The sequence below is a fragment of the Hyperolius riggenbachi genome, chromosome 11 (genome assembly GCF_040937935.1).
Source record: "Hyperolius riggenbachi isolate aHypRig1 chromosome 11, aHypRig1.pri, whole genome shotgun sequence".
NCBI classification, from domain to species: Eukaryota; Metazoa; Chordata; class Amphibia; order Anura; family Hyperoliidae; genus Hyperolius; species Hyperolius riggenbachi.
Genome location: NC_090656.1, coordinates 11,605,870 through 11,633,788, shown reverse-complemented (window position 1 = coordinate 11,633,788; position 27,919 = coordinate 11,605,870). Strand labels below are relative to the sequence as shown.

At 47.9% G+C, this 27,919-nt stretch overlaps 1 protein-coding gene across 2 annotated transcripts in view; it reads right to left on the bottom strand.

The window, feature by feature from the left end:
- VPS9D1 (VPS9 domain containing 1) overlaps nucleotides 1–27,919 on the bottom strand; it is a 101,149-nt gene that overhangs the window by 16,475 nt on the left and 56,755 nt on the right. For both annotated transcript variants that reach the window (XR_011024962.1, XM_068261694.1), the window contains exons 9-13: nucleotides 23,555–23,640; nucleotides 20,225–20,670; nucleotides 10,261–10,390; nucleotides 8,072–8,262; nucleotides 4,690–4,756 (exon numbers count right to left, since the gene is read on the bottom strand). Coding sequence is in view for 1 of the 2 variants with exons in the window: in XM_068261694.1 (XP_068117795.1) it covers nucleotides 4,690–4,756; nucleotides 8,072–8,262; nucleotides 10,261–10,390; nucleotides 20,225–20,670; nucleotides 23,555–23,640 (920 nt within the window). In the remaining variant the exon portion in view is untranslated. The remainder of the gene's footprint in view (nucleotides 1–4,689; nucleotides 4,757–8,071; nucleotides 8,263–10,260; nucleotides 10,391–20,224; nucleotides 20,671–23,554; nucleotides 23,641–27,919) is intronic.

Genomic DNA, 27,919 nt, shown 5'->3' with positions numbered 1-27,919 from the left:
CACAGAGGCAGAGGAGAGACACACAGAGGGAGGAGAGACACACAGCGAGAGGAGACACACAGCGAGAGGAGAGACAAACAGCGAGAGGAGAGACACACAGCGAGAGGAGATCACACAGCGAGAGGAGATCACACAGGAGCAGAGGAGAGACACACAGAGGCAGAGACACACAGAGAGAGGAGAGACACACACAGAGGCAGAGGAGAGACACACAGAGGCAGAGGAGAGACACACAGAGGCAGAGGAGAGACACACAGAGAGAGGAGAGACACACAGAGAGAGGAGAGACACACAGCGAGAGGAGAGACACACAGCGAGAGGAGAGACACACAGCGAGAGGAGAGACACACAGCGAGAGGAGAGACACACAGCGAGAGGAGAGACACACAGCGAGAGGAGAGACACACAGCGAGAGGAGAGACACACAGCGAGAGGAGATCACATAGGAGCAGAGGAGAGACACACAGAGGCAGACACACACAGAGAGAGGAGAGACACACACAGAGGCAGAGGAGAGACACACACAGAGGCAGAGGAGAGACACACACAGAGGCAGAGGAGAGACACACAGAGGCAGAGGAGAGACACACAGAGGCAGAGGAGAGACACACAGAGGCAGAGGAGAGACACACAGAGGCAGAGGAGAGACACACAGAGAGAGGAGAGACACACAGAGAGAGGAGAGACACACAGAGAGAGGAGAGACACACAGAGAGAGGAGAGACACACAGAGAGAGGAGAGACACACAGAGAGAGGAGAGACACACAGAGAGAGGAGAGACACACAGAGAGAGGAGAGACACACAGAGGCAGAGGAGAGACACACAGAGGCAGAGGAGAGACACACAGAGGCAGAGGAGAGACACACAGAGGCAGAGGAGAGACACACAGAGGCAGAGGAGAGACACACAGAGGCAGAGGAGAGACACACAGAGAAGGGGGGGCAACACAGAGGCAGAGGAGAGACACACAGAGGCAGAGGAGAGACACACAGAGGCAGAGGAGAGACACACAGAGGCAGAGGAGAGACACACAGAGGCAGAGGAGAGACACACAGAGGCAGAGGAGAGACACACAGAGGCAGAGGAGAGACACACAGAGGCAGACACAGAGAGAGGAGAGACACACAGAGGCAGAGGAGAGACACACAGAGGCAGAGGAGAGACACACAGAGGCAGAGGAGAGACACACAGCGAGAGGAGAGACACACAGCGAGAGGAGAGACACACAGCGAGAGGAGAGACACACAGCGAGAGGAGAGACACACAGCGAGAGGAGAGACACACAGCGAGAGGAGAGACACACAGCGAGAGGAGAGACACACAGCAAGAGGAGAGACACACAGCAAGAGGAGAGACACACAGAGAGAGGAGAGACACACAGAGAGAGGAGATCACACAGGAGCAGAGGAAAGACACACAGAGAGAGGAGAGACATACAGGAGCAGAGGAGAGACATACAGGAGCAGAGGAGAGACACACAGAGAGAGGAGAGACACACAGAGAGAGGAGAGACATACAGAGGCAGAGGAGAGACACACAGAGGCAGAGGAGAGACACACAGAGGCAGAGGAGAGACACACAGAGGCAGAGGAGAGACACACAGAGGCAGAGGAGAGACACACAGAGGCAGAGGAGAGACACACAGAGGCAGAGGAGAGACACACAGAGGCAGACACAGAGAGAGGAGAGACACACAGAGGCAGAGGAGAGACACACAGAGGGAGGAGAGACACACAGCGAGAGGAGAGACACACAGCGAGAGGAGAGACACACAGCGAGAGGAGAGACACACAGCGAGAGGAGAGACACACAGCGAGAGGAGAGACACACAGAGAGAGGAGAGACACACAGAGAGAGGAGATCACACAGGAGCAGAGGAGAGACACACAGAGAGAGGAGAGACATACAGGAGCAGAGGAGAGACACACAGAGAGAGGAGAGACACACAGAGAGAGGAGAGACACACAGAGAGAGGAGAGACACACAGAGAGAGGAGAGACACACAGAGAGAGGAGATCACACAGGAGCAGAGGAGAGACACACAGAGAGAGGAGAGACATACAGGAGCAGAGGAGAGACACACAGAGAGAGGAGAGACACACAGAGAGAGGAGAGACACACAGAGAGAGGAGAGACACACAGAGAGAGGAGAGACACACAGAGAGAGGAGAGACACACAGAGAGAGGAGAGACATACAGAGGCAGAGGAGAGACACACAGAGGCAGAGGAGAGACACACAGAGGCAGAGGAGAGACACACAGAGGCAGAGGAGAGACACACAGAGGCAGAGGAGAGACACACAGAGGCAGACACAGAGAGAGGAGAGACACACAGAGGCAGAGGAGAGACACACAGAGGCAGAGGAGAGACACACAGAGGCAGAGGAGAGACACACAGAGGCAGAGGAGAGACACACAGAGGCAGACACAGAGAGAGGAGAGACACACAGAGGCAGAGGAGAGACACACAGAGGCAGAGGAGAGACACACAGAGGCAGAGGAGAGACACACAGAGGCAGAGGAGAGACACACAGAGGCAGACACAGAGAGAGGAGAGACACACAGAGGCAGAGGAGAGACACACAGAGAGAGGAGAGACACACAGAGAGAGGAGAGACACACAGAGAGAGGAGAGACACACAGAGAGAGGAGAGACACACAGACAGAGGAGAGACACACAGAGGCAGAGGAGAGACACACAGAGGCAGAGGAGAGACACACAGAGAGAGGAGAGACACACAGAGAGAGGAGAGACATACAGGAGCAGAGAAGAGACACACAGAGAGAGGAGAGACACACAGAGAGAGGAGAGACATACAGAGGCAGAGGAGAGACACACAGAGGCAGAGGAGAGACACACAGAGGCAGAGGAGAGACACACAGAGGCAGAGGAGACACACACAGAGAGAGGAGAGACACACAGAGAGAGGAGAGACACACAGAGAGAGGAGAGACACACAGAGAGAGGAGAGACACACAGAGAGAGGAGAGACACACAGAGAGAGGAGAGACACACAGAGAGAGGAGAGACACACAGAGAGAGGAGAGACACACAGAGAGAGGAGAGACACACAGAGGCAGAGGAGAGACACACAGAGGCAGAGGAGAGACACACAGAGGCAGAGGAGAGACACATAGAGAGAGGAGAGACACATAGAGAGAGGAGAGACACACAGAGGCAGAGGAGAGACACACAGAGGCAGAGGAGAGACACGCAGAGGCAGAGGATAGGTACACACAGAGGCAGAGGATAGATACACAGGAGCAGAGGATAGATACACAGGAGCAGAGGAGAGACACACAGAGGCAGAGGAGAGACACACAGAGAGAGGAGAGACACACAGAGGCAGGGGAGAGACGAGGAGAGACATACATCAGAAGCAGAGACACAAAGAGGCAGAGACAGACACACACATACATAGAGGTGTCAGACACAGGCACATGATAACTGCACAATAGTAGCTCTGACTCATAGTAATGGCAGTCCTTCTTTACTTCTGGTTACCAGTGAAATACATGAATGTCATATGTAAAATGTTTTAAGGAAAATGTCAACCAATGAGCGATCTCAGCATTTGTACAGGGGGTACATTTGCTGCAATTCCTTCTCCACCCATGTGGGGCAGTGCAAGAAGTTCTCTTTACTTCAGAAACCAACTCTTGAGGTACAAAGGTGGTGCTTCACCTTCCCACTGTAAGTTCTACTCGGCCCCTCAGCTTCAAAGGGAACCTTAACTGAGAGGGATATGTATGTTTCCTTTTAAACAATACTAGTTGATTGGCAGTCCTGCTGATCTCTTTGGCTGCAGTAGTGGCTGAATCACTCACCTGAAACAAGCATGCAGCTAATCCAGTCTGACTTCAGTCAGAGCACCTGATCTGCATGCTTGTTCAGGGGTTGTGGCTGAAAGTATTAGAGACACAGGATCAGCAGGAGAGTCAGGCAACTGGTATTATATTAAAAGGAAAAATCCATATCCTTCTCAGTTTAGGTTCCCTTGAGGCTCCAGTAACCTGCACTGTGTCACGCTATGTAACGGTGGAAGCTACCCCACCAACGGTAACCATATTGTAGGCGCCCGCGAGCTGTGGAAGGTCGAGAGTCCGCTACTCGTAGCCACAATTTGCACTGTGGATGGCCCTGGGGCCCACTATTTATTGGGCACAACAGGAGACTAAATTTCCACCCATTTCCGCTATTTATATTGGCATCAGGGGAAGAGGGGGTATTTAGGGTCAGGCATGGTTAGAGGGAGGATCTTGTGTGAGAACAGGGTTAGATGTAGTGAAATATCTGCAACTGCAAGTGTAGAATATCGGTAAATTTACCAAAATTCAGCTATTTTTGGGCACCCTAATTTCCGGGCCCCCTTTGCATGTAGGTGCCCGCCCCCCCCCCCCCCCCAATATTCCACTACTTATATATGTGGCTCTGTGGCCCCTATTCCATAAACCTTTCTCCCGATTTTTCTTCCAAGCGATGTTTTTGGAAGCGTATCAGCAAAATACCTTTTAGCCCCCAACAAGCAGATCAGGACCATGTGATCACTCTGCTGCCATAGTAACCTGAGAAATGATTATAAAGTGGGTGGAGTCAGTAAGGCACAGCAAAGAGGGAGGAGTAGAATGATGAGTACCCAGAAAATATATTTCAGGCATGATAAAATTGTGATGGGAGGATACTCACATGGCAGACGCTCCGTGGGTGGGATAATACTCCTCCGCACACTGGCAGATCACACGCAGGATCCTCACTAACAAATACAGAAGTAGGTCATTAAATATGGCATAGATTAAAATCACAGCTAGATAATTCATTTTTTTTAATACAATATTAAAGAGCACCTCCAGCCAAGAAAAGGTTTGCATGGCAATTCATATATGCAGCCTAGGCACTGTGTACAGTTAGAAGAACACATGAAAACCACACAGCCCATCAGTATTGGCCAGGAGTCGCCTGCTGGTGGGTTATACACTAAGCCCTATGTATGAGGTCTACACATGGCCATACACTGATCAAACTACGTCCGATTGCACTAGCGAACTGAGGGGGCTATTCCGGGTGTCTGGAACCTCCCCCCTGCACTGAGCTGTGTATTCAGCCAGGGAAGCCAGCATAATATAAACAGCCTCATTCTCCCTCCCTTCTTACTTCTGGTGCTTCCCTCCAGCTAATAGAATGAGAGAGGCAGCCCAGCTTCCCTCACAAGAAGATGCAGCCTGCAGTGAGAGAATGTTGATTATGGAGTCCTGGACTCTCCACAGCACAGAAGTGTCCGACATGATGAAATTAGAGTGCAGGCAAGCTGGTAAATATGCACAGCATGATGCAGAGCTTGCCTGGACTCAGGGTCCGTGGGCAAACATCTGTCTGGTCTCTCCCCATTGTTATAATGACTGCATGTGTGGGTAAGGTGTTTAACAAGCTGAAAAGTTTTTGACAGTCCCTAGACTCCAGGAGGGCTTCTTTCTGACTTGTGTGAGAGACTGACAGGGACAGGAGTCCGATTACAGGCAAGTAGCCTGTCTGATGTGGGACTGCAATACAGATAAGTTCTCTGCTCCATCTAAGGCTATTCTCAATTTCTCCACTCTTCTCTCTGGGCTAGTGCACGCCAAAATGACAATAACAATCGCTAGCAATTTGTGAGTGTGATTTTGTGAAGTGATTTTCAGAGCGATTTTTGAATGAATTGCTCAAAAACATGCTACATGCAGTATACCTGCGATTTTGAAAAAATCACAACGCTGCTGTGGGAACACCCACATAGGGTAACATTAGTCAAGCGCTTTTCAAATCACTGTTGATTTGAAAAACGCTCAGAAGCCCTCTTGGTGTGCACCAGCCTCCTTCATTCACCTTTGTTTCCCTCTTCCCCTAGAGCTGGCTGTGTGTTCTTGTCATACAGGAAAGCTAAATAAAAGTGCAATCCTGGTGAGGCAAAATATTATTATTTAGTATTTATATAGCGCCGCCATCTTCCGCAGATGCATATATCCCTGCATCATATGGGTATCGCTTGCGCTATGTGACACTATGTAGCATATTCCACTGAATTGTCCAAACTAAGTCTATCTCCTGTTCCTCTCTTGGGGAGTTGTTCCAGCGCTGTACCCCGTTCACATTTGCTGCTACCAGAAGCCCTCAGAAACACTCGTGTCCTTGAGTACTTCCAAAGATAGGCAGCTCCGTAATACGCCAGCGCACTTTTGTGCATGGGCAGTATGGAGCCACCTGTATTCGCTAGCACTCGGGGACATACGTGCTTCTGGACCTTTCAGGAACCCCCCCCTTAAAAATCCTGCGTTTGCCCCTGGATTGATGCTCTGATCAAATCAGAAAACAAGTTGTCCATAGAGAGGAGGTCAATCAGCGTTACACACATAAAAAGAAGGTGGACAGCATCACCACTATCCCATCTATAAATAATTGTAAAGCTTCAATAAGTTAGAGGAAGGGGAGGTCCCTTGCCTCTCGCACTGTCTCCTGGATCTAGCAGTGTACAGGATACACTGGAAAGGGGAGGTCCCTTGTCTCTCGCACTGTCTCCTGGATCTAGCAGTGTACAGGATACACTGGAAAGGGGAGGTCCCTTGCCTCTCGCACTGTCTCCTAGATCTAGCAGTGTACAGGATACACTGGAAAGGGGAGGTCCCTTGCCTCTCGCACTGTCTCCTGGATCTAGCAGTGTGCAGGATACACTGGAAAGGGGAGGTCCCTTGCCTCTCACACTGTCTCCTGGATCTAGCAGTGTGCAGGATACACTGGAAAGGGGAGGTCCCTTGCCTCTCGCACTGTCTCCTGGATCTAGCAGTGTGTGGGCTACACTGGAAAGGGGAGGTCCCTTGCCTCTCACACTGTCTCCTGGTATAGCAGTGTGTGGGCTACACTGGAAAGGGGAGGTCCCTTGCCTCCCGCACTGTCTCCTGGATCTAGCAGTGTGCAGGATACACTGAAAAGGGGAGGTCCCTTGCCTCTTGCACAGTCTCCTGGTTCTAGCAGTGTGCGGGCTACACTGGAAAGGGGAGGTCCCATGCCTCTTGCACAGTCTCCTGGATCTAGCAGTGTGCGGGCTACACTGGAAAGGGGCGGTCCCTTGCTTCTTGCACAGTCTCCTGGATCTATCAGTGTGTGGGCTACACTGAAAAGGGGAGGTCCCTTGCCTCTTGCACAGTCTCCTGGATCTAGCAGTGTGCGGGCTACACTGGAAAGGGGCGGTCCCTTGCCTCTTGCACAGTCTCCTGGATCTAGCAGTGTGCGGGTTACACTGGAAAGGGGCGGTCCCTTGCCTCTCGCACAGTCTCCTGGATCTAGCAGTGTGTGGGCTACACTGGAAAGGGGAGGTCCCTTGCCTCCCACACTGTCTCCTGGATCTACCAGTGTGTGGGCTACACTGGAAAGGGGAGGTCCCTTGCCTCTCACACTGTCTCCTGGATCTAGCAGTGTACAGGATACACTGGAAAGGGGAGGTCCCTTGCCTCTCGCACTGTCTCCTGGGTCTAGCAGTGTGTGGGCTACACTGGAAAGGGGAGGTCCCTTGCCTCCCGCACTGTCTCCTGGACCCAGCAGTGTGCAGGATACACTGGAAAGGGGAGGTCCCTTGCCTCTTGCACAGTCTCCTGGATCTAGCAGTGTGCGGGCTACACTGGAAAGGGGAGGTCCCTTGCCTCTTGCACAGTCTCCTGGATCTATCAGTGTGTGGGCTACACTGAAAAGGGGAGGTCCCTTGCCTCTTGCACAGTCTCCTGGATCTAGCAGTGTGCGGGATACACTGGAAAGGGGAGGTCTCTTGCCTCTCACACTGTCTTCTGGATCTAGCAGTGCGTGGGCTACACTGGAAAGGGGAGGTCCCTTGCCTCCCACACTGTCTCCTGGATCTAGCAGTGTGTGGGCTACACTGGAAAGGGGAGGTCCCTTGCCTTCCGCACTGTCTCCTGGATTTAGCAAATCTTTTAGCTGTAATAACAGATTCCATCAGTACGACCTACACAATGAAATCTAACTTTGCTGCACTATTTTACAGCCGCAGGTTATCTCTGCAGTATTTCCATTAGAGAACTATATTCACCGATGCACTCTAGCTTCTTGTTAGGGCTGCGCTGATTGGGCAGCTGCTCCAGGTCCTGGATAGCGGATTTGTATGGCTCTTTGACATCTTCAGGGGAAAGGTTTAGCGGTACTCCTAGAGTAACTGGGGTCGCTGTGCTGTAAGAATCCATGACGTGGAGAATATTTCCTTCTCGTAGAAAGAACATCTGTCTGAGAGCAGAAGGGAAACAAGAGGATGTTATTTTGGTAAGCGGGATTTCCCTTTTTTACAGAAATAAGCGGGGAAAAAAGAAATAAAAACAAAACTGATTTTTATTGCTGTCCGCACCACTGGAAGAATCTTCCCTACCCCCCCAGTTCCTGTCATATTTGACTGTGTTACAGGACAGAACCTCCGATACTAATAAAAGCCTAACAGATGTAATCAGGGCCGCCTTCAGGGCATCACAGGGGGGCCCCGCACGGAATCAGTGTAACGCTTGGGCTGCCCATTCATGTGATGAGAGGTGCTGTAATATGTACGAACAGAGGCGCCAAGCAGAGTAAAACAATGTTCTAAAAATGATAAAAAGAGGGAAGTCGAGGTGGACTTACCTCCCTCTGGTAGCAGACATATACTCAAATGCAGAGTAAAAAATATACAATTTATTCACAGCTCCATAAAATCGCAACGCGTTTCGCGGTCAACAATCCCGCTTCATCAGGCAGTACAGGAGCATATAAAACTGGTTCAGGTCCATAAAGCGTGTGAGCGCTTTATGGACCTGAACCAGAACCTGAACCAGTTTTATATGCTCCTGTACTGCCTGATGAAGCGGGATTGTTGACTGCGAAACGCGTTGCGATTTTATGGAGGTGTGAATAATTTGTATATTTTTTACTCTGCATTTGAGTATATGTCCACTACCAGAGGGAGGTAAGTCCACCTCGACTTCCCTCTTTTTTATCATTTTTAGAACATTGTTTTACTCTGCTTGGCGCCTCTGTCCGTACATATTACAGCATGATTAAGTCCACCCCTGGTGGAGGCGTTCTTTCCCCATTTTCCTATCTACAGAGAGCGACTTTTATACCTGAGTGGGGTCAGGTACTAATACTCCCCACCTGCCTGTCAAGTGGTTACCTGATGGTAACCCACCTTTGTGAGTATAAGAACCTTTGACTTTACATTATATATTGAGCTTACCAGACAATATTGCACTATTGGGCTCTTGGTGTCCTCTGTTTTGTTTTTACATGTGATGAGAGGTGCAGTGGGGCTGTTTCAGGAGTTACCTTAGTCAGTGATTAAAGGGAAGGTCCAGGATGAATAAAAATATCCACTTACCTGGGGCTTCCTCCAGCCTCTGGCAGTCATCCTGTGCCCTCGCCGCAGCTCCAGTGGCCCCCAGTCTCCTCCGGTGCAGATGCCGACCTCACCAGGCCGGCATCTACTTGCGCTTCACCATCCGGCTCACAGAGTCACACTGACATCATCCGGACTGTACTGTGCAGGTGCAGAACTACTGCGCAGTACAGTCCGGATGACGTTAGCACTACGTGAGCCGCACGCTGAAGCGCAAGTAGGCCTCTTGCACCGGAGGGGACCCCAGGCCACCTGAGGGGAGCGGAGCTGTGGCGAGGGCACAGGACGGCTGCAAGGGGCTAGAGGAAGCCCGAAGTAATTTTTTTTTTTAAACCACCTTGGACATTCCCTTTAAATTAAGCCTGAGAAGAATGAAAGACAAGGATTTTTACTTACCTGGGGCTCCTTCCAGTCCCCTGTAGTCCATCAGCTTCGTCAATACCCTTACGGTCCAATCCGTTGTGCTCCTGTGAAGTCTGCACACTCCAGTTGGGTAGCGGGGCACTGCACATACACTGTTCTGTGCCGCGTGCCTCTTCCATCATGCTCCCATAGTAGCTGGGAGTGTTCTGTGCAAGCCCAGTTAGTCTTCAACTGAGCATGCACAGAGCGCTCCCAGCCACGGGAGTGTGTGAAAAGCAGTCACACGGACGTAAATGTGTTCAGGCCTTTGCCATGTGGGGCCAGCGGGGAGTGAGGGGGGCCCAGTAGGTTTGCTCAGTATGGGTCCCAAATATTTCTGATGGTGGTCCCGGATGTAATACTTTGCCATGAATAGTAAAGTGTGTTAACTGCTGCCTGTGCGTGTCACTTCCTGTTTTCGGTGCCGCCCCCTAGGCTGAGATTTATAACACAGTCGTTACCTGTACAGAGCCAGGAGAGCCGGCCACAGCGGAGGGAAGAAGTTCTCATCCAGATATGCTACACAAACATCCTTCACTGTGGAGGAGGCGGGGAGATCCAGAGCCAATAAGAACGCGGAGATCAACTTGTCTGCAGAGAAGAAACCCAATGACAAGCTGTGATTGGACCTCGGTATTCACTGACATAGAAGTTATACACAATGGAAACCGCTGCATAATGCAGACATGATAATACTGTTCTTTAATACAAGAGGCTAGTGAGATGCATGGGCGTTACTAGCCTGTCACTCCAGGCAAGAAGTCCTGTCCCCCCCCCCCCTCCAATTCCTGCCCAAAAAGAAACACTATACTACAGAATGTAAACCATGTGCTGTATAGAGTGGATGCATAATACAGGGTGTCTCTGAGATACAGATCACCTGCAGATCCTATTGCATTTTGCTGCACAGCCGCTTCCTGCACTACCCTAGCCTAGTGTGTAAGTGCAGAGTATAGCGCTGCAGATGGGTGGGCCCAAAGTCGTTGCTTGTCTAGGGCACCATTTCACTTGAATCCATCTCTGGACGCACAAGGGGGCAGAGGTGGCACAGGGGGACTGAAGGTGGCACAAAGGGAGACATAAGGAGGCACAGTGGGACACACGGGGGGGGGGGGGGGGCAGATATGGCACCAGGGGACTGAAGGTGGCGCAAAGGGAGACATAAGGAGGCACAGTGGGACACACGGGGGGGGGGGGGGGGGGGGGCAGATGTGGCACAGGGGGACTGAAGGTGGCAGAAGGGGACAGAAAGAGGTACAAACCCCTGTGGGGGTGTGGCTTCATTTGGGAGACATGGCTTAGTTCAGGACGGAGGTATGTTCATGGCATCCAATCCAATACAGTGTCCTGTAGTGCCTATGCCCCAAAACAACCCTGGTGAGAAGTTACAGAACTCCATACTACTGATCTAATATTGATGCCACCACAGATAATTTGTGCTGTAGGGCTTGCGGGGAGGTGGGAACTTAATACATAGTTCCCAACTGTCCCTCTTTCGGAGGGACAGCCCTTCTTTGGAACCCAATCTCCCTGTCCCTCTTTCCTCCTCACTTGTCCCTCTTTCAGGGCCGATATACAGATCTATGTAAATATATGTATTTTTCTACTGGAAAATGTGTTTGACTCTAAAGCCTGGTACACACTATGTGCCAAGCACTCTGTTGGTATGTAGCCTCAAAGTCCAACAAGGACAGCTGCAGTGTCAGAGAGGTGTAATCAGAGCAAAGGCGCGTACACACCGTATTTTTACAAGCGATGGGACCGTCAGACCCTCCCGCGGAGCAGTCGTTCTGCTGATAGTAGCACAAGTGTACAAGCTGTCGGCAGACTGATAATGACTGTTTTTGACTGATCCGCTTATCAGTCTGTACTCACGTGCTACTGTCGGCAGAACGTCCGCTCCGCGGGAGGGTCTGACGGACCGTTGCTTGTAAAAATGCAGCGTGTGTACGCACCTTAAGGATTAAGTATTACTACTATGCAATGCACATATAGAGGTATTAATTACCAGCATAGCACCAATGAAATGCAGATGGATGAAGAAGGGCCCCTAATGGGCCCCTCTGGTCCAGGGGCCCCGGTGCGGTCACCACCTCTGCATCCCCTATTGCTACGCCACTGGTTCTGGTGTAATACAACTGGGTTTGTATGAGTAGAGAGATGCTGGTCCCAGTGCCTGATTTGCACAAGTCACTGATGATGTATCCATTCCCCAATGTTGTAGTCTTCCTCCAGCCATTGAGTTTCCTCATCTCCACTGTGTATCTTTACATACACACTATTATGTCTAGCTCAGTGTAATGTCTGTAGTGGAAAGACTATGGAGGTAGCAGTTACAGGACAACTGAAGTGAGAGGGATATGGTGGCTGCCATATTTACTTCCATTTACGGTAAGCAATACCAGTTACCAGTTGCTTGGCTGTCCTGCTGATCCTTTGCCTCTAATACTTTTAGCCATAGCCCCTGAACAAGCATGCAGCAGATCAGGTGTTTCTGACATTATTGTCAGATCTGACAGGATTAGCTGCATGCTTGTTTCTGGTGTGATTTAGACACTACTGCCGCCAAATAGACCAGCAGGGCAGCCAGGCAACTGGTATTGTTTAAAAGGAAATAAATATGGCAGCCTCCAAAGTCTTCTCACTTCAGTTGCCCTTTAACCACCTACCCACTGAGGGTTTTTTCCCCTTGAGCAGCAGAGCAATTTTCACCTTTGAGTGCTCCCTCCATTCATTCACATATAACTTTATCACTACTCATCACAACTAAATGATCTACATCTTGATTTTTACTCCATCAATTAGGCTTTCTTTGGGTGGTGAATTTTGCTAAGAATTGTTTTAGTTTATGTGCATTTTTAAGGGAAATAATACCCAAAAAATTATTTCTCCGTTTTTGGTCATTATTATTTTAAATAATAAATGCTACCATAATTAAAACCCACATATTTTATTTGCTTATTTGTGTTATTACACTGTTTAAATTATCTCTGTTTAAATATCCTTGTCTGTATCATTATGTACCCCTTGTTTGTTTTGCTACTTTGTACAGCGCCGCCACGGAATATGTTGGGGCTTTATAAAAACAATAATATTAATTATTAATAATAATACTTTACCAGTGTGAGCTACAAGCTATAGAGGGCTTACTATTGCTGCCTACACTGTGCTGCCCCCTGGTGGCTGGACACCGGAGAAGCTGAGAATCCAATGATTAATCTGCTGGGGGCAGCTATACTGGGGGCAGCTATACTAGCTATACTGGGGGCAGCTATACTAGCTATACTGGGGGCAGCTATACTAGCTATACTGGGGGCAGCTATACTAGCTATACTGGGGGCAACTATACTAGCTATACTGGGGGCAGCTATACTAGCTATACTGGGGGCAGCTATACTAGCTATACTGGGGGCAGCTATACTAGCTATATTGGGGGCAGCTATACTAGCTATATTGGGGGCAGCTATACTGGGGGCAGCTATACTAGCTATACTGGGGCAGCTATACTAGCTATACTGGGGGCAGCTATACTAGCTATACTGGGGGCAACTAAACTAGCTATACTGGGGGCAGCTATTCTAGCTATACTGGGGGCAGCTATACTGGGGGCAGCTATACTGGGGGCAGCTATACTAGCTATACTGGGGGCAGCTATACTAGCTATACTGGGGGCAACTAAACTAGCTATACTGGGGGCCGCTATTCTAGCTATACTGGGGGCAGCTATACTGGGGGCAGCTATACTAGCTATACTGGGGGCAGCTATACTGGGGGCAGCTATACTAGCTATACTGGGGGCAGCTATACTGGGGGCAGCTATACTAGCTATACTGGGGGGAGCTATACTGGGGGCAGCTATACTAGCTATACTGGGGGCAACTAAACTAGCTATACTGGGGGCAGCTATTCTAGCTATACTGGGGGCAGCAGTACTGGGGGCAGCTATACTGGGGGCAGCTATACTAGCTATACTGGGGGCAGCTATACTGGGGGCAGCTATACTAGCTATACTGGGGGCAACTATACTGGGGGCAGCTATACTAGCTATACTGGGGGCAGCTATACTAGCTATACTGGGGGCAGCTAAACTAGCTATACTGGGGGCAACTAAACTAGCTATACTTGGGGCAGCTATACTAGCTATACTGGGGGCAACTAAACTAGCTATACTTGGGGCAGCTATACTAGCTATACTGGGGGCAGCTATACTGGGGGCAGCTATACTAGCTATACTGGGGGCAGCTATACTAGCTATACTGGGGGCAGCTATACTAGCTATACTGGGGGCAAATATACTAGCTACACTGGGGGCAAATATACTAGCTACACTGGGGGCAAATATACTAGCTATACTGGGGGCAACTAAACTAGCTATACTGGGGGCAACTATACTAGCTCCACTGGGGGCAGCTATACTGGGGGCAACTATACTAGCTAATACTTTAAAATACAGTTAGCTCCGCCCTCATATGGTCATGACCACGCCCATTGTTTTGCTGCGAAGCACGCCGCAGGTTGTGGCCACGCCCATTTTTAGGGGGGGGGAGTGTCTTTTAATACCCAGCACCGGGTGCCAAATGCCCTAGGTACGCCACTGGCGCCACGGAATATGTTGGGGCTTTATAAAAACAATAATATTAATTATTAATATTATTAATAATAATACTTTACCAGTGTGAGCTACAAGCTATAGAGGGCTTACTATTGCTGCCTACACTGTGCTGCCCCCTGGTGGCTGGACACCGGAGAAGCTGAGAATCCAATGATTAATCTGCTGTAAAAAAAAAAAAAAAAAAGGACAATTCTGCAGTACATTTCCATCTCCCCATCAACCATCTGAAAGCCTCTCCAAACAGCCCCTCAGACTCTCCCTTTCCTATTACAAAATGAAATGGTCACATTATGTGAAAGAGGAACTGCAGTGAAAAGAATGTCATTAATTAAATGCTTATTTTTCTTTAAAATATTCATTTATAATTTATTAAAGTGGACCTGAACTCAGAAATCTTCTCTGCTCTAAAAGATACACAACAGCATAATGACCTTTAAACAAAAACATTTCTTTGTTACAGCTGATACAAATCCTGCAATAAATCTGCCGTGTGTCTACTCCCTGATTCATGGGGCTTGATTCACAAAGCCGTGCAAACTGTTTAGCACGGGTGTGCTAAACAGTTAGCACGTGAAGTGCCGTTTGCGGACTTTGGTGCGCGCAATGCAAAAGTCCGCGAACGGCACTTCACGTGCTAACTGTTTAGCACACCCGTTTGCACGGCTTTGTGAATCAAGCCCCTGGAAGCAGACATATTTACAGGCTGTGCTTTCAAATGAGCTTATCTGCCGTGGCGGTCATGTGACATGGGGAGAGATCAAGTTACAACTTGTGATTAGACACAAATGTGGGGGAAGTAAACAGGCTAACTTCTCTAAATACACACAGGGTGCATTTCTCTCCGTTTTCCTTCTGTCCTGTGCAAGAGTTCAGCTCCACTTTAAATCAGTATTTTTCACTGTAAAATCTTTCCTGACACCGATTTACTTTCGGAAGCTTATCACTGGTGGTGACCCCTTTACTGCTGGCAGGTGCATCACTGAGGTATAGGAAAATTACAGTAAAAGTAGGTATCCTGAATAAATTACTGCACTCTACTGTATGTCACTACAGCGCCTCTTTAAAGTGAATCTGAAGCCTAAAAGAAAAAAAAAAAAAAAAACAGAAACTTACCTAAGTAGAGGGAAGGCTCTGGGTTCTATAGAGCCTTCCTGCTTCTCTCCCGTTGTCCTCGGTCTCCAGCAGGCTCCTCCATTTGTATCTCCCGCCGGGTGAGACTTCGGCAATCATTGGAAGCACTCAGGCTCCAGAAGACCAGCGGCTGTGTACTGCGCTCACGTGAGTGCAGTACGTAGCGGCCTGTCTTTCCCTCTCCTTAGGTAAGTATCTGTTTTTATTATTTTTTTATTTTCTTTTAGGCTTCAGACTTTCTTTAACCACTTCACCCCAAAGCGGTTTCTACCATAATGGACAAGAGCGATTTTCACCATTCAGTGCTCATCCCTTTCATTTGCCAATAGTTTAATCACTACTAATCACAATGAAATGATCTATATCTTGTTTTTTTCACCACCAATTAGGCTTTTTCAGGTTGATATTTGTTTTCATTAATTACTTTATTTTCTATGCATTTTGAGGGGAAATACAAGGAAAAAATGAAAAAATACACTATTTCTCCAATTTCATCCCCTATGGTTTTAATATAAACACTGCTACTGTACATAAAACCCACACATTTTATCTGCCTGGTTGTCCTGATTATCACAAGATTTTAATTATGTCCCTAGTACAAAGTATGGTGACAATTTATTATTTGGAAATAAAGGTGTATTTTTTTCTATGTTTTTTCCCCCCTCACTAATCTCACGTGCACACGCGGGAGCGCGCACAGCAGCAGCACTGTTTGACTTATAAAAACATCCTGAAGCCGTTAAGAGGCTCTAGCAGGACGTTTTTGTAAGTCTGGTTGTCATTAAGTGGTTAAAGTGTACCTGAGATGGAGTGTGTGGGCCTGTTTATACTTACCTGGGGCTTGTTCCAGCGTCATGAGATGCTGGAGGTCCCTCAACGTCCTCTCTGGCCTCTTCATTCTCTCATAAAACGTCCCAGTAATCAGGCCGGCAGCGCTCTCCTGTGCATGCACCCCCGACGTGCTCCCGCAGCCTGGAGCACTCTGCCCCTGTCTAGTACTGGCGCTGAGGACCACGACTAGCGGCGACTGACCCGATTACCGGGAGGATTTCAGAGAGAACTGAGCGGCCGGGGAGGGACCCCCAGCACCTCACGGAGCTGGAGGAGGCCCCAGGTAAGTATAAATTGGCCCACACACACACACACCATCTCAGGTACACTTTAAACCATACCTAAACTGAGTGGGATATGGAGGCTTCCATATGAATCTCCTTTAAACAATACCAGTTGCCTGGCTGTTCCGCTGTTCTTTCATGCATTAGTGTACCTGAATCACATACCTGAACCAAGCATGCGTCCAATCTAGTCAGACTTCAGTCAGACCACCTGATCTGCATGCTTGTTTAGGGTCTAAGGCTAAAAAATATTATAGAGGCAGAGGATCAGCAGGACAACCAGGTAATCTGCATTGTTTGAAAGGAAATGAATGTATCGGCCTCCATATCCCCTCAATTCCGGGTGTCTTTTAAAGGACAAATGAAGTGAGAGAGATATGGAGGCTGCCATATTTATTTCCCTTTTAACCACTTTACCCCCGCGCGTACGGATTTCTCCGCCCCTTTTTCCATCCTTTCACCCCCAGGGACGGAGAAATCCGTACTCTGCGCACTCCCGCCGCTGTCCGTGCTCCCGCTTGTAAACACGCCGCCCGCCGCTAGTAAACACGCCGCCGCCCGCTCGCCCAGAGATCAACGAACGGGAAAATCCATTCCCGTTCGTTGATCTCAGCCCCGCAATGATCTGCTGCCGCTCGGCTGAGCAGCGCGATCATTGTGAAAAATAACAAAGTCCCAGCCTCTTTCTACTTCCTGCAAGCGTCCAGGTCGCCTGAAACTAATTTGTAATGTTGCCATCTTGTGGCCAAATAGTAAAACTACACCCTAACCATTTTTTACACACAAACTTGTTTTCCACAAAAAATTAACTCCTTACCTCCTACACTCCCCAATTTTTTTTTTTTTGTAATTAAAAAAAAAAATAAAATTTACAATTTAAAAAAAATACATAAATAGTTACCTTAGGGACTGAACGTTTTAAATATTTATGTCAAGAGGGTATAACACTGTTACTTTATAAACTATGGGCTTGTAATTAGGGATGGACGCAAAACTGAAAAAAATGCACCTTTATTTCCAACTAAAATATTGGCGGCAAACATTGTGATAGGGACATAATTTAAACGGTTTTATAACCGGGATAAATAGGCATATACATTTAATGGGTTTTAATTACAGTAGCATGCATTATTTAAAAACTATAAAGGCCGAAAACTGAAAAATAATACATTTTTTCCTATTTTCCCATTAAAACACATTTAGAATAAAATTATTCTTGGCATAATGTCCCACCTAAAGAAAGCCTAATTGGTGGCGAAAAAAACAAGATATAGTTCATTTCATTGCGATAAGTAATGATAAAATTATAGACGAATGAATGGAAGGAGCGCTGAAAGGTGAAAATTGCTCTGGTGGTCAGGGGGTAAAACCCCTCAGTTGGGAAGTGGTTAACATTACCAGTTGCCTGGCTATCCTGTCTGAGTCGCACACATGAAACAAGCATGCAGCTAATCTTGTTAGAGCACCAGATCTTCATGCTTGTTCAGGGTTATTGGCGAATGCTGGGTGTACACCATACAATTTTCTGTTATGCTGGGCATACACGGTGCGTTTATGCGGCAGAATCGAGCCGCTGGCTCGATGCCGGCATGTCCCCTCTCGTCCCCGCGGGCGCTTCCTTATCTGAGGCTCGTTTCTACCATTGTCCACCCGCGGGGATTGAGCGCTGTATCGATCCGGCGCAGAGATCGGACACGTCGGAAATTATCAATCGAGCCATCAGCAGGTCGATTGATAAGAAACAACTCACCGTGTATGCCCAGCATTAGATTTACCTGCCAGATAAAGTTCAACATGTTGGAAATGTATCTCTTACCATCTATCTGCTGAGCAATTAGGCATTGTTCTACTCAGCAGGAGATAACCAGAAAACAATGCACCAGAGATAATGACCATTTAACAGAAAAATCTATTAAGGTGGCCATACACTGGCCCGATTCGCCGCCGTTTCGACAGCAGATTCGATCACTGGGATCGAATCTGCTGCCAATCGTTCGCGCTACACGCCGAATTTCGATCCTTTTTGTCCGATCCCGTCGATCGCTCCGTGCGGAAAAGTAGCGTAGATCGCCCGCGGGTAGGGAGCGCGTCGCTAGCGGCGTTCGAGTACCCGACGACCGACGCAATAGAGCCGCATACATTACCTGCTCCGCCGCCACGTCTACGCCCGGTCACTGCTGCTCCGTGTCCGCGCTGGTCTCCGGCATGCTTCAGTTCCTCCTGCCCGGCAGGAAGTTTAAACAGTGTATGGCTACCTTTATGCTGGGCATACACGGCGCGATAATGCGCTGGTATCAAGCAAGCGGCTCAATGCCGGCGCGTCCCCGCTCGTCGCCGAATCGACTCCCGCCGCGTCCCCCCGGATCGATCCCCGCTCGTCCTCCCCGGCGCTCCTTATCAGCCGCTCGATTCCCCGCCATTGTCCGCCAGCGGGGATCGAGCGGGGTCATCGGACCTGCTGAATATTATCAGCTCCCGGTATCAGCTGCTCGATACACGGTACAGAAACGTACCGTGTAACCCCAGCATAATACTATAAGCCATAGACCCTGAACAAGCACGCCGAGGAAGTGGTCTGCTGGAATTAGCTGCATAGTTGTTTCAGGTGCGCAATTCAGACACTACTGATGCCAAAGAGATGAGCAGGACTGCCAGGCAACTAGTATTGTTTAACCTCCTGAGCGGTATGGACGCATTGTTACGTCCATTACCGCCGGAGGTCGCCGTTTAGGCCCCGCTGGGCCGATTTGAATAATTTTTTTTTTTAAACACGCAGCAAGCACTTTGCTTGCTGCGTGTCTCACCCGATCGCCGCCGCCCACCGCCGATCCGCCGCTACCCGCCGCGATGCAGGGCCCCCCCAGGCGAGACCCCGTGCGCTGCCTGGCCAATCAGTGCCAGGCAGCGCTGTGGGGTGGATCGGATTCCCCTTTGACGTCACTACGTCGATGACGTCATCCCGCCCCGTCGCCATGGCAATGGGGGAAGCCCTCCAAGAGATCCAAGGCGATCGGAGGGACGTTGTCTCGCTACATGAAAAAAAAAAAAAAAGAGAAACCATAACCAAGAATTGAACTTCATCCCAATCAGTAGCTGATACCCCCTTTCCCATAAGAAATCTTTTCCTTTTCAAAAACAGATCATCAGGGGGCTCTCTATGACTGATATTGTGGTGAAACCCCTCCCACAGTGTGATGTCAGGACTATGGTCCTGACAGTTTCCTGTCTGTGAACCTCGTTGCATTGTGGGAAATAACAGCGGTTTACAACTGCCAAAAAAGCAAGCAGCATCTCCATCCACTGACATCACCTGCCAGCAGTAAAAAATGTCACCATGTGATAAATGGCAGAATGTAAATCAGGAAGAGGAAAGATTTTACAATGGGCAAACACTGACTAAATCATTTATACATAATTACTGTAAAAATTAAGAACTTTTTTTTATTACATTATTTTCACTGGAGTTCCTCTTTAAAAGGAAAGCCTCCATTTCCCTCTCATGTCAGGTTTCCTTGAAGTGGCCAACAGATGTATAACAAAATACCCACAGTATAGGACAACACTCACCTCTGGCACGGTGGATTTCCTTCACCACCATTTTTAACCGCTGTTTCGGCGTCAGGTTGTTGAGGGTGCCAGGCCCTGACGCTAATGTGGGCGACAACAGGTGCTCCAGGTCTTCAAAAGAGCTCTCCATGTCCCTCCTCTCTGCAGCACGGTCGGTCTGGCTGCTTGTCGCTAGCTCCAGGTTATCCCCCAGCTCTCCTATGGAGCGGCTGTGCTGTATGGAGGGCCGCGGCAGGCTGGACAGGCAGTGCAAGCTCTTGGAGGAGCGCAGTTTACTGGGGACAGTGGTTGGGGAGAAGGAGGGCTCTGCAGGGAGGGAGAAGTGGGAAAACTTGCATGTTGGGGAAGACACCGGAGCTGGCTCTATACTGATGATGGGGTACATCAAGCTGTATAACTGGCACTGAAGTTTCCGTACAAGTTTGGCAACAGGATGCTCCGAGGTGCTGATGTACAGAGAGAGAAATACACAGGAATTAGTCATGTCACATGGTCAGAATAGATGGCCATACATCAGTTCCACAGATCTCTCTGATCAGAGATACTACATACCAATTTCCAATAGATTTCAGCATTAAAGGATACCCGAAGTGACATGATGAGATAGACAAGTGAATGTACAGTGCCTAGCCTAGCACACAAATAACTATGCTGTGTTCCTTTTTTGTTTCTCTCCCTGAAAGAGTTAAATACCAGGCAAGTGGCTGACTCAGTCCTGACTCAGACAGGAAGTGACTACACTGTGACCCTCACTGATAAGAAATGTCCCTTGTTATCTCTTTCTTGCACTCAGAAGCCATTTTCTGCTAGGAAAGGGTTTTATAGTTGGAATTCCTTATCAGTGAGGATCACACTGTACATACAGGGAGTGCAGAATTATTAGGCAAGTTGTATTTTTGAGGAATAATTTTATAATTGAACAACAACCATGTTCTCAATGAACCCAAAAAAACTCATTAATATCAAAGCTGAATATTTTTGAAAGTAGCTTTTAGTTTGTTTTTAGTTTTAGCTATTTTAGGGGGGTATCTGTGTGTGCAGGCGACTATTACTGTGCATAATTATTAGGCAACTTAACAAAAAACAAATATATACCCATTTCAATTATTTATTTTTACCAGTGAAACCAATATAACATCTCAACATTCACAAATATACATTTCTGACATTCAAAAACAAAACAAAAACAAATCAGGGACCAATATAGCCACCTTTCTTTGCAAGGACACTCAAAAGCCTGCCATCCATGGATTCTGTCAGTGTTTTGATCTGTTCACCATCAACATTGCGTGCAGCAGCAACCACAGCCTCCCAGGCACTGTTCAGAGAGGTGTACTGTTTTCCCTCCTTGTAAATCTCACATTTTATGATGGACCACAGGTTCTCAATGGGGTTCAGATCAGGTGAACAAGGAGGCCATGTCATTAGTTTTTCTTCTTTTATACCCTTTCTTGCCAGCCACGCTGTGGAGTACTTGGACGCGTGTGATGGAGCATTGTCCTGCATTAAAATCATGTTTTTCTTGAAGGATGCAGACTTCTTCCTGTACCACTACTTGAAGAAGGTGTCTTCCAGAAACTGGCAGTAGGACTGGGAGTTAAGCTTAACTCCATCCTCAACCCGAAAAGGCCCCACAAGCTCATCTTTGATGATACCAGCCCAAACCAGTACTCCACCTCCACCTTGCTGGCGTCTGAGTCGGACTGGAGCTCTCTGCCCTTTACCAATCCAGCCACGGGCCCATCCTTCTGGCCCATCAAGACTCACTCATTTCATCAGTCCATAAAACCTTAGAAAAATCAGTCTTGAGATATTTCTTGGCCCAGTCTTGACGTTTCAGCTTGTGTGTCTTGTTCAGTGGTGGTCGTCTTTCAGCCTTTCTTATCTTGGCCATGTCTCTGAGTATTGCACACCTTGTGCTTTTGGGCACTCCAGTGATGTTGCAGCTCTGAAATATGGCCAAACTGGTGGCAAGTGGCATCTTGGCAGCTGCACGCTTGACTTTTCTCAGTTCATGGGCAGTTATTTTGCGCCTTGGGTTTTCCACACGCTTCTTGCGACCCTGTTGACTATTTTGAATGAAACACTTGATTGTTCGTTGATCACGCTTCAGAAGCTTTGCAATTTTAAGAGTGCTGCATCCCTCTGCAAGTTATCTCACTATTTTTGATTTTTCTGAGCCTGTCAAGTCCTTCTTTTGACCCATTTTGCCAAAGGAAAGGAAGTTGCCTAATAATTATGCACACATGATATAGGGTGTTGATGTCATTAGACCACACCCCTTCTCATTACAGAGATGCAAATCATCTAATATGCTTAATTGGTAGTAGGCTTTCGAGCCTATACAGCTTGGAGTAAGACAACATGCATAAAGAGGATGATGTGGCCAAAATACTCATTTGCCTAATAATTCTGCACTCCCTGTACACATGTCTATCTCATCATGTCACATGTCACTTTGGGTATCCTTTAACTCTATTGGAAAATGTCCTGCTGCCACCCCCCAATTGTACATGTGATCAATCCTACACCCCCCCCCCCCCCCCCCCCCCCTTCCACTGTTACTTTTTAAACACATCCAAATTGAGGCTCCAATATTTACATATTATTTTGTTATTAATTTGAGGCTGCAGTGATTTTTTTTTTCAAACATTTGTCCATGCAACACACATGGGGATAATGCTACATCTCCTGATATTTGCGGGTGGTCAAGGCAGCCTGAGTCATATCAGGACATAGAAGTGGCTGAAGAATGTTTGTAAACAAAATCCATGTTTATAAAGCAGTTTCTCCAGCTATTTGCAGATTATTACTGCAGCCACAGCCTGGGTCATATCAGGACACAGCAGAGGCTTGTGCAGGATTGGTCACATTGCAGGGCTGCTCATGGGCACTTTTTGTAAATAAAACAGCTTGTGTGACTCTGGCTTGTACATGTGACCTGTGTTTCCCGACTCTGGCTTGTACATGTGACCTGTGTTTAGTGCTGCTGGAGGCATTCATAGCTGCCATTTTCCCAGGCTTGCTTCACCAGTGCAGTGCACCTGTGTACAATGTACACAGATTTCCATCTCTATAGCTGGCTGTGCAGGTCGCTGGCTCCGCACATTCCTCCTCTATTCTTCAGGCAGAGGTCCAAGTGCTCCTATTCATTCCCAATTTCCTGTGATAGTCGCTCTCACACCATATTGTTGTGTAAACAGAGGGGGAATTATGCGCTGTGAATAAAGCAATGCAGCTCCCAGGAGGAGGCTAAACCCTTTATATGCTGGGAGATCCCACAATGCTTTGCAGCGTGATTAGATTATGTCATGCATGCAATGCTCTCACCTGAGCACCTGGTTGACATAGCAGGAAACCAGCGCCGGGTCGTTCGGATTGTTCTTTATACTCATCTTATGCTGTTTGGGCCAATCCTAGAGAGAGAAAATCACACAGACAGCTGATGAATAATGTGCATGGGCTTCACATAGAAGAGGCATGCTTTATGCGGGTTATTAAGATGACTTGATAAATTTGATTTAAAGAAAACCTAAACTGAAGCTAAATAAATAAATAAAAACGTACCTGGGGCTTCTACCAGCCCCCTGCAGCCGCCCTGTGCCAGCGCTGTCACTGATTGATCCTCTGTTCCCCTGAAGTGGCTCAGTTTTGATTTCGGCGACTAGGCCAGTCAATGGCCACTGCGCCTGCGCAGCCCTGGCTGTGTGCGTCTGATCACGCTGCCGGGAGCATCCTGTGCATGCACAGAATGAGAAAATGTTGTCCTGCACATGCACAGGAAGCTACCGGCTATGCCAGCGTAGAAGAGGACCCACGCGGCCAGGACCGCGCAGACACAGTGGCCTTCGACTGGACATGTTGCAGAAATCGAAAACTGAGCGGCGGTGGGGGGGGGGGGCGCAGAATCGTTCCATGACGGCGAGAGCACAGGGCGGCTGCAGGGGGCTGGTAGAAACCGCAGGTAAGTTCTTTTTCAGCTTCAGTTTAGGTTCCAAGAAAATAAAAAAAAAGGAAACCTAATGAATACATTATCTGGCAGCAAGTGGGGATTGGCTGATGCTGGATAAGTGTAGTCTCTGGTTGCTTGAGAGCCTAAAAAAAACAGCACTATACTCCACACTTTATACTTACCATAAACTCTGTATAAATGGTAAAATACAGTAATTCAAAACAAATGGAACTTGAAGTGAGAGGTCTATAGAAGTTGCCCTGCTGATCTGTTTGGCTGCAGTAGTGTTTGAATAACACCAGAAGCAAGCATGCAGCTAATCTTGTCAGATCTGACAAAAATGTCAGAAACACCTGATCTGCAGCATGCTTGTTCAGGGCCCATGGCTAAAAGTTTTAGAGGCAGAGGATCACCAGGGCAGCCAGGTAACTGGTATTGCTTAAATGAAGTAAATATGGCAGCCTCCATATACCTCTCGCTTCAGGTTCCCTTAAAGGTCCACTATCGCAAAAATCGTAAAATGTAAAATACATGCAAACATATACAAATAGGAAGTATGTTTCTCCCGGAGTAAAATGAGCCATAAATTACTTTTCTCCTATGTTGCTGTCCCTTACAGTGGGTAGTAGAAATCTGTCAGAACGAACAGGTTTTGAACTAATCCATCTCTTCATGGGGGATCCATCAAGGCTTTAATTCTTTATAAAGAAATTCCCAGAAAAGGATTTATACAATGATGCTGGCCAGCCTTTGTTCTCGCTGCACACTTTTTTTTGGCAGCTGGGCAGAGCAACTGCCATTTGCTAAGTGCCTTTGAAACAAAACAAAACCATGAGAATTCCCCATGAGGAGATGGGCTAGTCCAAAATCAGAAGTGTCAGATTTCTACTACCTAGTGTAAGTGACAGCGACACAGGAGAAAAGTAATTTATGGCTCATTTTACAGCTGATAAACAACCTGACGAACCACATGTCCCGTATGTTCACACGCTTAGATGGCTAAACAACCAACTCAATTAACATACTGCACAAGCAAGAGAAAATGACAGACTTCAAAACAAGTACAAGTCTTTCAAACAACGTGTACACACACACACCAACTGCAGGATATCAGACCAACATAGATCCGACAGTTGGATCGGGCAAACCGCCTGTTATCAGTTGCTCGACAAGTTGTTTGCATGCATACACACGCCTGATTATCCTCCAACACACTAACGTCAGATGATAATCAGGATGCAGGTTGGTCATGTGTACTTAAAGTGGATCTGAGATGAACTTTTACTCGTTGAATAATTGTGTTCCTTTCCTATTGTTTATATGGCATTCCTCAAATACTTTTTTGTTTTAATACTCTAATTCCCTATAAATTAAACAAGCCACGCCCACAGGTTTTCAGAGAGCCAAGGCACTTTCAGACAGTAGCAAGGGCTCATGGGAGCACAGTCTGGGCAGGAGGAGGGGGAGGTATTACTAGCCAGAGATTTCAGAGGCAGAGGGGAGGAGGAGAGGGGATTAGGTTTTTTTGCTCAAGATACAGATAAGCCTGCCTCTGTGTAATGTTTACAAACAACATGTCTGCTGTCATTGTATCACAGGAAGAAATATTCTTAATGTGGCCATACACTGGTCGATTTGCCATCAGATTCGACCAACAGATAGATCCCTCTCTGATCGAATCTGATCAGAGAGGGATCGTATGGCCACCTTTACTGCAAACAGATTGTGAATCGATTTCAGCCTAAGGCTCAACACACACCATACAATCTTGGTTGTTCAATCTTACCACTTTCATGTAGTATAAGAGCTTATCCAATCAATCATTCAAGGTATTTTCAATCTGTTGGCCCTTATACTACAAAGATTTGGTAAATCTGTACAACCAAGATTGTATGGTGTGTGTTGAGCTTGAAACCGATCACAATCTGTGGAGCTGCCGCTGCTGATACCCCCCACCCCCCTCATACATTACCTGTTCTGGCCGGCGCGAGTCCCCGCTGTCTTCTTTTCTGCTCCGCTCCGGCTACTGAACTTCCTGTCCAGGGGAAGTTTAAACAGTAGAGGGCGCTCTACTGTTTAAACATCCTGCCGGGACAGGAAGTTCTGTGTAGCTCTGGAGCCCGAAGAGGAGAAGACCAGGGGACTCGCGTCGGCCGGAGCAGGTAATGTATACCCGCTGTATTGCGTCGGTCGTCGGGCATTCGAACGCCGCTAACGACGCACTCCCGACCCACCGGCGACCGAGAAAAATCTTCCGCACGGATGGGTCGACGGGAATGATCGATTTCGGAAGGAAATCGATCGTTCTGTCAGCGGCGTGCGCGGCGATTTCACAGCCGTTTCACTGTGATCGAAACGGCTGTATATCAGCGGGAAAATTGTTAGGTGTATGGGCCCCTTTATTCTATTAAAGCTTGCAGCTAGATTTGCTGTGTAAACTATCTAAACTTTAGCTAAGAGATATAGACAAGTTACTTGTTATAGTTAGTTTTTCATCTCGGATCCGCTTAGGCCCATACACACACTCAACCTAACTGCCTGATTGACGTCTGACTTTAGTCTGTTTTAGACCATTGGACAACAATCAAGCATGTGTACGCATGCCAACGACTTTACGAGCAGCTGATAACAGGCGTTTCGACCGATCCAACTGTCGGATCTACTCACACAACTGTTGGTCTGATATCGTGCAGTTAATGCATGTGTACAAGATGTTTGAACGACTTGTACTTGTTTTCAATGTGTAGTCCGTCATTCCGTTTGTAAGTATGTATTTACAGTATGTAAATGAGTTGGTCGTTTATCCGTCCGGACGTGTGGACATACAGGTCGTGCGGTACGACAGGTCATGCAGTTCGTCAGGTCGTGCAGGTGGTCGTGTACACATTGTGCGCTTGTCGGACATGTGTATGTAGCTTAAAGGGAATGTCCAAGGAAAATTCAAAAATGAGTTTCACTAACCTGGGGCTTCTACCAGCCCCATGCAGCCATCCTGTGCCCTCGTAGTCACTCACTGCTGTTCCAGTCCCCCCCTTGCATCATGCTGACCTGGGAGGTTGGCGGGTCGCATTGCGTTAATTTTTACGCATTCCCGCTAGTGCAGGAACATTAACACATACACTTTTACGCATTACTGGTTCAATGCGTAAAAATTTACGCATTGAACCAGTAACGCGTAAAAATGTATGTGTTAATGTTCCTGCACTAGCGGGAATGCGTAAAAACGTACGCAATGCGGCCCCCGACCTCCGAAGTCGGCAAGCTGCCAGTGGGGGACTGGAGCAGCAGTGAGTGACCACGAGGGCACAGGATGGCTGCATGGGGCTGGTAGAAGCCCCAGGTAAGTAAAACTCATTTTTTTATTTTGCTTGAACCTTCCCTTTAATGCTGGGAATACACTGGTCGATTCTGGCGTTCGATTCTGCACCTGATCATTTTGCCCGCTCTTATCTTCCGCTCGTTTTTTTAAATTTTAATTTTAATTCACTTCAATGAGAAATCGAGCGGCAAGGCGATTGAACGGTGATCGGACATGTCGGAAATTATCTAACGAGCCATCTTAATGGCTCAAAATCGAGCCGCGTTTTCCCAGCATTAGACAGCTAACCACTAATAGATTGCAAATGAATGCAAGACAGAGTTCTCAATTAAATAGCAGCAGTGATAAGAATCCCCCCACCCCCCAGTGATAAGAATCCCGCCTCCCCACCCCTGCTGAGTTTACCCTAGAGATAGACACAGAC